Source organism: Etheostoma spectabile, chromosome 2 (genome assembly GCF_008692095.1).
Source record: "Etheostoma spectabile isolate EspeVRDwgs_2016 chromosome 2, UIUC_Espe_1.0, whole genome shotgun sequence".
Classification (NCBI taxonomy): Eukaryota; Metazoa; Chordata; class Actinopteri; order Perciformes; family Percidae; genus Etheostoma; species Etheostoma spectabile.
This window is the reverse complement of record NC_045734.1, coordinates 14,781,066-14,792,224: the sequence shown is the minus strand read 5'-3', so window position 1 is coordinate 14,792,224 and position 11,159 is coordinate 14,781,066. Positions and strand designations below refer to the sequence as shown.

General features: G+C 41.8%; 2 protein-coding genes across 3 annotated transcripts in view; one reads left to right on the top strand and one right to left on the bottom strand.

Annotated features, from left to right (window-relative positions):
- Nucleotides 1-1,992, bottom strand: part of polr1e (RNA polymerase I subunit E) — a 4,017-nt gene extending 2,025 nt beyond the window's left edge. Inside the window, exons 1-6 of the mRNA XM_032500187.1 lie at nt 1,885-1,992; nt 1,269-1,372; nt 1,045-1,121; nt 833-974; nt 584-728; nt 275-385 (exon numbers count right to left, since the gene is read on the bottom strand). Of these exons, the coding sequence (XP_032356078.1) occupies nt 275-385; nt 584-728; nt 833-974; nt 1,045-1,121; nt 1,269-1,372; nt 1,885-1,960 (655 nt within the window). The 5' untranslated portion in view covers nt 1,961-1,992. The remainder of the gene's footprint in view (nt 1-274; nt 386-583; nt 729-832; nt 975-1,044; nt 1,122-1,268; nt 1,373-1,884) is intronic.
- Nucleotides 1,993-3,480: 1,488 nt separating this feature from the next.
- Nucleotides 3,481-10,016, top strand: zbtb5 (zinc finger and BTB domain containing 5). Of its 2 annotated transcripts, none has more exons than XM_032500163.1 (4): nt 3,481-3,523; nt 5,479-5,692; nt 5,920-6,774; nt 8,266-10,016. In XM_032500163.1, the coding sequence occupies exons 1-4, from the start codon at nt 3,492-3,494 to the stop codon at nt 9,400-9,402; spliced, it is 2,238 nt and encodes a 745-aa protein (XP_032356054.1). In that variant the 5' UTR covers nt 3,481-3,491; the 3' UTR covers nt 9,403-10,016. The 2 variants fall into 2 exon arrangements, with proteins under 2 accessions (XP_032356054.1, XP_032356063.1); XM_032500172.1 differs by lacking the exon at nt 3,481-3,523 and adding an exon at nt 3,530-3,925.
- Nucleotides 10,017-11,159: the final 1,143 nt, after the last annotated feature.

Below are 11,159 nucleotides of genomic sequence, written 5' to 3'. Positions count from 1 at the left end.
AGACCAAGAGACTGGATCACATCACTCCAGTTCTGAAGTCTTTACACTACAAATAAAGCTGCCTTGCATGTACTCGCTTTTTTTGTATCTTGCAGAGTAAGCAATAAGTAAAGATATCATGTTCAACTCAAAGTTCACTGCTTTTAATTGCCTACAAAATGCTTCAAGAAAGTGTTCTTGTATGTGGCATTTTCAATTTCCAACAGTCCACACTCTCTATCCAATTCTAGTCTTGATCTGCAGGCACACAGACATCCAAAACACAGAAGGATACGATCATCAAATAGGTAGACATTCTCAGGTTTGTCAGCGCCTGCATTGCAAGGGGGCAGGTGGAGAGCCAGGTCTCCCTGGACCTCTGTCTCATCCACTTCTTGTTGTAGAGCTGAGGAAAAACAACAAAAAGATGGAACGTTTATATTAACAAAATTGACACCAGAAAACTATGTGAAGAGAAAAAACAACTCAAGCTGCCAGTTATTTAATATAACCTTTGTCCTTTATAAACCAACCTCTCCTCGGATGACTGGTTGATGATTTTTAAGACTACTGACTTCCACATCCATGACTCTGTGTAGCTTACCTTCCAGACCCTTCTGGTCAATCACAGTGTTGGCAGCCTTAGCCACTGCTTGGTGCAGGGTATCACTGCCCACTTGATTCAGCCTGCGGGAGCTCAGAGCTCTCTTCTGTTTGTTGGTGCCAAACGCCTCAATCAAAGAGTCAACCTAAAGAATTTTTTTTTTACATAAGATTAAGACATTAATAGCGAGTTCATTCTTATTGGAGACAAGTCTTCTTACTCTAAGAAAAACAGCACAAATCATTGCACCTTGTCTCTGTAGGTCTGAGTAGTGTCCTGGGGTTTTGCAGTCTCTGTTGCGTCTCCCGGTATAACTGGTTGCATGTTAAAGAGTTGAGCACTGTGCACCTCCATTTGCATGGTCTGCCTGTTCAACACTCCTACATAATATCTAAACAGAAACATCACACGTATTACTGTAGGTAGTTACACAATGATACATCTCAAAATATGCTACATACTTGCAAAGGTTGTTGCATTTCAAGGAGCCCGCCCCAAAGTTATTTCCAACATAGCACAGTCTGTCTGATTCAGCAACCTAGACAGAGGAAAGCATAAGCAACACCGTCCTGAAAGTACTCCAAGTAGAGCAGCACAACCCTAAACAATAACGGAAAGTTGTACTGTAACGTTGCAGTGCAGATTTATGGTACTGAGGATGAAGGCAGTCCTTCATCTTTCTCACCATTATCCGCTTGCTCTTTTTCCTGGGGTTACTCTCATCTGCGTTCTTGTACATCGTGAAATCCAGTTTTTCTGCATTTTTGACGTTGCCATTTGAAAAGCGGACTGTGAGAAGGAGAAACATGAAGAGGACCTTGTCAATGCCTGCGTTTCATACCACCATAAACACATTTCGGAAGATGCGCACGTTTAATTAGGCGTACGTGCAGTTTAGTATCCCAAATTCCACTAGAACTACGCAAAGACCCGCACTACGAAGCAGCTCGATAGGTTGGGGTTAGGCATTTGACCGAGTGGTTAAGGTTAGGATAGGGTTAGGGTTACGTGGAAACAGGGAATTTGGGACTCTAAACTGCACGTAGGCCGTTTAGTTAATGCAAGCAGCAACTAACAAGATACAACAAATTCCAGAAAACGTTTTTCTCACTGCGCTTACTACTGTGAAATGTAGGCTAACTTCTTACACGTGATATCCTCAAAATAGGCCTGCACCCCACGTACAATACAAACGGGTGTTTAAAATAAAGAATGTAAGCACGACACGAAACGACCTGGCACAGTTACAATTAGAATATTCTTCTAATATGTTCGACAACCAACAAATGTGAGACAGTCACCAATAACAGCTTTTTCAGAGTCGCTCTCCTCTCCACAGCACACCAACGAGCAGGGGGCAGCCATATTTGTTGTCATGAGTTTGATGCAAGAGGTTTCACTCCTTTGTACTTCCGTGTTCGCCAGGATTCATTTTGTTGTTAAACCACTTTGTGACATTTGTTTCATTAGCTGCAATTGTTAAGATTTTATATTAGGCAACAATTGAATTATTATTAATAGTTTTTTATGAATGCTAATATTCATATTAGAAAGACTTTTTATATTTAACAAACATAATTCTACAGCTAGATCAAAGTGCATTAGGTCTACACAAACTTAATCCCAAAATATAAAATATCAACTTCAACTTCAACTTCAACTTTATTTATTTGTCATTTTATATGTACAGAGTGCATACAGAACGAAATTGCGTTGCATACAGCTTATAAATATTGCAATGATATTCCAGGTGCAATGGAATACATTTCCGGATTATTTACAAATAGTTATACAGAAGTGCAGCAGTGATCAAAGTGTAAAACAGTGCAGGGGATGAACAGTGTGCAAATTGAAGAGTAAAAAAGAGTAAAAAAGAGAGGAACTGAAATGGCTAAAAGTTCAGCAGCATTTAAATACCCGATGGCGTGCAATAGGTGCAGAGTTCAGTTTATGGATCAGAAGTTCAACAGTCTGATGGCAGTGGGGAAAAAGCTGTTGCAGAACCTGGTGGACCTGCAGCGGATGCTGCGGAACCTCTTTCCAGAGGGCAGCAGGGTAAACAGTCCATGGTGGGGGTGTGTGGGGTCTTAAAAAAAGGTCCTAGAAAAAGGTCCTAGAAAAAGAATACAATGGTAATTGTAATCAAATAACTACCCAATAAACAGTAAGTCAAAAAATAAAGAAAAAAACAGTAGTAATAAATAAGTAACAATTGTTCAGGGGAATCATCATACAACTTTAAACAAACCAACCAAAAACCAAAAACACTAACAACACAAGTATGTAAATTCTACATTCTCTACTCTTTGATAGTTTTTTTTGTCTGCAATAATCTACATATCTGCTATCAAAGCAATTTAATCTAGGGGAAGATTTAAGCAGTGTATTTTGTGTGGGCCTCCAATGAACATATTATATTGACCACCAAATATATCATGGTAATGTGAAATGTATCCATTAAAATATTGACATAAAGAGTTAATGTTACATACAAGTTTAGATATAGTTTAATTAAAATAAATGTATGTGTATCTGTCCAAAATTTATAACGGGCAAATTCTAAAACACATACAAGAATTGAGTAGCAGAATGTAGTGTTTTTCCACAGGGTAAACATCTTGCCTGTGCTGTGCAACCCTGTAACAAGGATCCATCGTGTTTTTAGCTAGTCCTTGTTTTAGCCATGTGTCTATTTCTGTTTATGTACATTGACAGCAACAAAAAAGTTAAACGCCCGAGTCAAATTACGTTTACGTGTTTACTTGGACATTAAAGCTGATTTTGATTCTGATTGACACAATAATCTTCGTCTTGACCCTGTCTATAATCTTTGCATACCCAGGCTCTGAGAAACAGCGACCCACTGTGGGGGAAACGTATAGTTGCAGCCCTTCACCTCGGCGAGGTCATGGGCATTAAAGGGAAGCACAGCGCCACCCTGTGAGTCTGGATGGGAAAATCCAAGTGTGAGACATTTTTTTGAAATTATAACAAGCATGTCGGACCCGTATTGAGATTAACAGTCAGTACTTATCTTATAAATAGATGTTTTAGCTGACTGTGCCTGGGGGTAACACTGACAGACGGTTACCGTGAGCGCCCATCCCTGGCAGATTTCGCTCCCATAGCCAAAACCGAAGGGGACGTGGGATGTAGCTAGCTAGCAGCAGACATGTTACCCAGCTATTGCTACCTTTGATGGGGGTAAAAGCTCCTTTGATACAAACAAGCGGTCCAGTTAGGTGACCGGATGCTAAGTTGCTGCTTCTGCTGTAGCTAACTTTAGCCTCGGCAGTTTCTGGTCAAGGCCTCTTGATTCTGCTACGCTTGGGGAAATTCAAGGTAATATTAGTTATTATCGTCTCTCATATCTCACCGTCATAACAATATAATTATGTGCTAATTTAGCTGGTCATGTGTCAGCCAATCTAGACTACTTATCAAACGGTACACTGCAGAGAAACGTTGCACTCCTTGGCTAACGTAAGCCCTGTAGTACCTCCAGTTTGTCACGGTAAACCTCACATTTTAAGCAACAGCAAACAGTTGGAGTAACGTTAGTTAAGGTGCAAGTTATTTCACAGCAACTTAGCAACAAAAGCAAGGAATTCAGCCCACTGTAAAACCTTGTTCTGGGTGCTAATTAACTATTTCACTGAAATTTGTGTAACGTTAGGCACTCTTTATATGCTTGCTCCTGAATACCTCAAAGACCAAGGAGCTCATAATAGACTACAGGGGAAAGAAAACGGACCTTCCACCACTAATCATCAACGGTGACTGTGTGCGGAGGGTGGCGGACTTCCGCTTCCTGGGAGACCACATTGAGGGGGACCTGGCCTGGAGCATGAACACCTTTGAGCTGCTGAAAAAGGACTAGCCGAGACTGTATATCCTGAGAGTACTCAGCAGAAACCACATGAAACAGAGACCTTCTAGCGAGCGTCCATAGAAAGCATTTTGACATACATGTGCGCGTGGTACAGCCGCACAGTGGCTCAGAGGAAAGCGCTCCAAATGGTACCATCAGGCAGACGGTACTGATCCATCAAAAACCAATAGATTCCGAAACCGTTTTACCCAACTGCAATAACTAAAATCAATACTACTAAATTGAACTGAGGGATTGCGCAATAACTGTGGCTATGTATGTATGTATGTATTTATTGATGAATGCCTGTTCATGTTGCTTTTAGATACTATGTATCATTTTATTCTTTCTTTTTTTTGTTTTATTACTTTTGGTTATATCTTAAGAATGACGCACTGCCGGGTCGGTCCTTTTGAAAATGTCATTGTACAAGTGACAATGATAATAACGTTCTATTCTAAATCTGTAGGACCACTACCACTTATACCATGTCTCAGCTTTTGGTTATTTTGTAAGTGTCCAAATAACATTATCACCACCTTCACAAACAAAAGTGGCACATGAAAACCATCATCTGTGTAAAACCTCACTCTAACCTCACCTTTACTTCCGTCTATCCTGTACATACCCTCACTAAGGCTACCGTCATCTTTACACTCTCTAAAGCTACAACTAACACGTATTTTCTTTATCAGTTAATCTGTCCATAGTTGCCCAATTATTCAGTTGATCATTTAGTTCATGAAATATGAGAAAATAGGGGAAAATGCTTCTCGCTGTTTCCCAGAGCTCAAATTTGATGTCTTTAACTTTAACCTTGCTTGTTTTGTCCTACCAACAATCTAAACACAAATATGTACAGTTTTCTATGACAAATGATTAAATGTTTAGGCTTTTTTCTTTTGACAAATGATTTAAGCCTTTATCAAAACTGCGGTTGATAAAGCTTTGATTTTTCACGTTAGATTTTTTTTTCCTCTACCCACTAATCTGCCTGCAAACTTTTGCCTGCCTCTTTCTTTAGGACCATGGATTTCCCGGGCCACTTCAAGCAGATCTTTCAGCAGCTCAATTATCAGCGTGTCCACGGTCAGCTGTGTGACTGTGTCATCGTGGTGGGCAGCCGACACTTCAAGGCCCACCGCTCCGTGCTGGCAGCCTGCAGCACCCACTTCAGAGCCCTGTTTACGGTTGCAGAGGGAGATGCTAGCATGAACATGATCCAGTTGGACAGCGAGGTTAGGACCTTAATAGTATTGTGAAAAAAAGAGGGCATTCATGTGTGTAGTCATGAATGGATGAGTCAGATGGTGATCAGAGGTAGGAGTTGAGGTGAGAGTGAGTTATCAACTTCAGATAATCATAAGTGATAGTTTGAAAGTAAAAACAGATTTTAGGTTAACTCTGTGTTGCTACTGTTTCAAATAGTGGCAACAAGATGATACCACTTCCTGTGCACTTGCAGGTGGTGACAGCTGAAGCCTTTGCTGCTCTGGTGGACATGATGTACACCTCAACACTGATGCTGGGGGAGAGCAATGTCATGGATATGCTGCTTGCAGCCTCACATCTGCACCTCAACAACGTAGTCAAGGCCTGCAAACACTACCTGACCACGCGCACCCTGCCCATGTCCCCCTCGTCCGACAGAAGCACCCATCATCACCCTCAGCTGGAGCAGCAGAGGCACAGGCAGCAGCAGCAGCAGCAGCAGCAGCTGCAGCAGCAAGTAGCAGATGTAGCAGTGAACCCTACTCTAGCAGCTAATGCTAACCTTGCAGCAAACACTGCCACGTCCAAGTTGCAGCGCTCCTTCCTCTTGCAGCAGCTGGGGCTTAGCTTGGTGAGCTCTGCTTTGGGAGGGATGGAGGAGGACAGAGTTGGAAATGTAGTTGGCAGTAGTGGGGTCGAACAGAGAGCCTCCTTCCCAATCCGACGCTTCCAAAAACGCAAGCCCGCCCTGGCTCTGTCAGAGGAGAGACCCAGGCAAAGGCAGCGCCCTTCGGCTCCTAACTTAGGGCTGTTAGGAGAAGCAGGGTTGAACTTAGAGCGAGAAGAAGGAGCACTACTCTCCCCCGACTCCCACAAGATGGAGGATGATTCCAAATTGGATGCCGCTATCACTGGGCTAGTAGGGGTGTCACAAGATGATCCTCAGATGCCAAGCCAGTCGGATAGTGGGCATTGTGAGGAGGAGAACTTGGGTAGAATGCAGGGAGGGGTGAGGAAGGAAGAGGCCATGGAAGAACAGGACCACCAGGTCAACAGAGCAGGTGGGAAGAACAAAGAGGAGGAGGAGGCAGAAGAACAGGAACAGAAGGTAAAGTTGTGGTTGGATTTATTGTTGTTGACAAAATAAGTAACTCTCATTAAGCCACATGGAACACTTATATATCACTTATATATCACATGTGTGTTCCAAGTCAGATTCTTAAGACTCTTAACTGCACAAACCTGTTGTCATAAATTCTCGATTTCTACCTGATAAATTCCCCCCGTTCATGAGCAGGTGCGTATTCGTGAGATTTGATCATGTGCATAATGTATGGCCCAAGTACAAAGAAGAATGTCACACAGCATAGCTTCAAGTCCTGCTGTTGGAATCGAGTAGTGTCAGTAGTCGTGTTATGGGCCCCAAAACAAATTATAATATAATACAGGCAGTTAATAACAGATTTGACTTGACATTAAGTTAGGTGCTTAAAAAAACATGTTGCCGAAACAAAGCAGTCAAGGGGACATGCCCGGAGATTGATAAAAAGCAAATTACAATGTAATTGTAATGTGGTGCAACAGAGGATCATCCCTGGGATAGCGAGTTGTGTAAAGACCCTGAGGCAGATTCCACTGTATGAGAACTTTCCTCTATAAAATCTAAAAATAAAATTGCTCTCAAATAGGGCTGGGCCCTATATTGATATTATATTGATATTGTGAAATGAGACTAGATATCATCTTAGATTTTGGATATCGTAAAATGGCATAAGTGTTGTCATTTCCTGGTTTTAAAGGCTGCATTACAGTAAAGTGATGTCATTTTCTGATATAACACAACTGTTCTATTATTTGCCTTTACCCACTTAGTCATTATATCCACATTACTGATGAATATTTATAAAAATTTTATTGTGTAAATATTTTGTGAAAGCACGAATAGTCAACATTGCCCAGCCCTACTCTCAAACCTTTCAGTAAATCTGCAAGACATGGTAATGATATGGTGAACAGCTTATTAATGTTGTAACCTATTTAAACTGCACATTTACATAGATTAATGTATTATAATCTTAAGTTAAACAAGTGTTTTCCCCACTGGCTAACACCTGAAATGATGATAGCCCTTACAAATGACAAGGTATTACCAAATTCATTCATTTCATTCAACCTCTTCAGATTTAATGTAACCAATTAGCCAATTCTTTTCAAAAAATGAACTAAACTACTGATAAAAACAGAAGACCCTGGGTAGGTAATAGAGAATAAATTTAAAATAAATTTCAAAATTTCAAAACAGACAACAATCTCTAAACAGAAAGATAAATCACATTTGGATTTAAGTCAAATATTTATTGGAAGCTTGTAAATTAAATATTTAGTTAACAGTGAATGTGAGTTATACCAAATCACTCTTATGTGCCATTAAATAAATAATAAATCTGTTTGTACAAGTTCTTGAATGAGGCTTACTGGCAATCACAAAGGCAATTAACACACATGTATGTGTAAAATCACGCTGCTCTAGTTTAGCTGCTGTCTAAAGAATGTAAATCTCCTTTGGCCTGAGATGGAACTCCTCCTTTGCTCCACATAGGTGGTGGTTAAACGAGAGCCGCTAAGTTCGCCAGAGCCGACTGATGAAATCAGTGATGTGACATCGCAGGCTGAGTCCGGAGGCCAGGAGGAGGAGAAGGCGGAGCTGAGCCCAGAGAGCAGCGACCGCAGCTTCACCACTGAACCCCAACACAGCTCTGACTCTCTGCTGCAGCCGCTCCTCAAGAGCAGCATGGGAGGTGGCGCCGGAGTCGAAGGAGGTTTTGGCTGTAATAGCGGACTGGGTGCCAAACCTGGTTTTAGTATATCTAGCTTCCTCAGCCCTAAGGATTTTGGACGTGGCGGGGCAGGGTTGGTAGCTGGAGAGGATGACCTCCCCAACACAACAACTGGTGATGTAGTAGCACACCACTTCCTGCTCAGACAGGAAGCTGCTGGTTCATCAGGCTCTGCTTCTTCCTCTCTTCTGAAGACAGGTCCGCTCAGTGGCGAGAATCGCAACAGTTTTGGAGACAACCTACACGCGGATTCTCCATTCCTCCGCCCCCTGCATGATGGTTTAGGGAACTCTAGAAGAAGTGGGGAAAGTGGTAGTGGAGGGTGTGGAGGGGGAGATCCCTTTGGTTTGGACTTCCAGCGCTCTAGTCTAGGTCTTCACTCCCTGGGGCGAATGTCACGAGGAGCAGGGGGAGTGACTGCCACTGCTCCAGGTTACCCAGGTTACAGACGTATTGCTCCGAAAATGACCACTGGCATGGGAGGAGAAGAAGGTGTGGCTGGCGTTCTCCAGGATGCTGCCTCTTCCTCCTCAAGTCTGGCAAGTCCTCTGCTTCTTAACGAGAACGGTGGATATGAAATGAACAATGGCAGGCCCACCTCCCTTCCCCCTCAGCTGACCCGAGCTTCAGCAGACGTCCTGTCAAAGTGCAAGAAGGCTCTGTCGGAGCATAATGTCTTGGTGGTTGAGGGAGCTCGGAAATACGCCTGTAAAATCTGCTGCAAAACCTTCCTCACCCTGACTGACTGCAAGAAACACATCCGCGTCCACACAGGAGAGAAGCCCTACGCATGTCTCAAGTGTGGAAAGCGCTTCAGTCAGTCCTCCCACCTGTACAAGCATTGCAAGACCACCTGTTTGCGCTGGCAGAACAGTAACATGTCCAATGCCCTGCTGTAGGACTGAGGTCACAGTGCAGCAGGGCAACCAGATGAATACATTAGGAATCAGTGGTGTATTTAAAATCCTCATAAAGTTTAGCTTATGATCCGAGCCAGTCTCGGCTATTTAAAAGCTGCTACACTGTGAGCTTAATTGTCTTTCTAAAAGGTATCATGTTGTTAAGTGAAAATTTAGTTCTGTTGATTCCTCAGTGCTGAAAATCTGTAGTTCATGGTACGCATATTGAAGCAAATTTTAGTCTCTGTGAGAGTGTTTGCAGATGACAGGCAGCTGTGCAGCACCAACATTGTGAACAAATATTATGTAAAATAGTGTTCTTATGTGTTGATTTTTAATCACACATTTGTAAAACATGTAGCAGCATCCCACGTCAGACTGCCATTGAAATGGCGCATATTGACGGTGTCTTGTTCTGTGCAAGGCAGTCATATAGACAAGACTAACTGATTCAAATTCAGTTTGTGCGCCAGGTATAATGCTTGTAAGTACTCAAAACTGTTGATGGTTGTGTGCTTTTGATGTCTGCTGTACAAAAAGGTGGAAAGGTTCAGTCCTGTGAGGTGGGCCGATGTAATGTTGAAATCTGTCACTTTTTGCACGTTCAACCAACAGAAAAGATGACAGAATCTAGTGTTGTAATAGCTTTTTTTACCCTATTGTTGGTATGCAGTGAATGTCGTCATCTGGACGAGTAATAGTTAAAAAAAAAGACAAATCAACTTTTCTCAGTAGCTGATAATGGATCGTTATTCATATTCAACTATCAAGTCAGTGTTTGTCCTCTGTAGTTGCCTTTCAGTCCAGCACCTTTTGTATTACCATCATCTAAAGTGTTGCTGGGCTCAGATAAAATTGAGACTAGGTCAGTTTGGCTTGATGGGACCTTCCACACTTCCTTTGACTAACAACATTTATAAGTGTAGTTTGTAAAGTTTTGGAGGAATGAGAAACATTGAATTGCTCTTGTCAACCTCTTGGCCCAGTTTGTGCTCACCAGGCAGAGCTATTAACCTTAGAATTATGTTGCATTGTTAGGGGAGCAATGAAGGAGAGAGAAGTGTCAACTTGGAGCATCGTTTAGTCAAAAGCTAAAAAAAAAAACTGCATTCACTGGGCCTTGCAGCCTTTTTTGCATTATATGTGCATTGTATTACAGAGATAACAACTTCATTGAAAAATGCACTGTAAATGCACCTTATTTTGTGTCCTGATGTGCAAGACTTGCACATTTGTTGTGATTTTCATTTGTATAAAATATGGTATTTAGCAACTTTCCCGTCTTATTGGTTACTGACTGTGAACATTGCAGCTGTGGTCAACAAGTGTACTGACCGTCCAGACATTAGCCCAGTTTCCCTGGCCACCGGTGGTGTTGTGTGTCTGTTTATTAAAAGGGTAATGAAGTTTTCGCTGAGAGGCAGTGTTGTCTGAAGAAAAATGTCTAGTTTTCTGAGGTTCAGCATGTGTTGAAAAGTGCTTTAGAAATGTAAATAATACACATTTGTGGTTGATTTAATCATCTTTCTCTTGGACGAGAGACGAGACAACTCTTAAAGAACTACAAATTGTGTATAAGTTTGCTACTGTACTGGATGTCAGTGCTTTATACATGTCTCTTTATACATCTAATGTTGCATCTTTTACAAAAGCACTTAGACAAATCGTTCTTTTTATAATATGCTTACTAGAATGTTGAACTATGTGAAAACGTTGCTGTTTTGCAATTATCCAACTCTACCAGCTCTCTTTGGGGG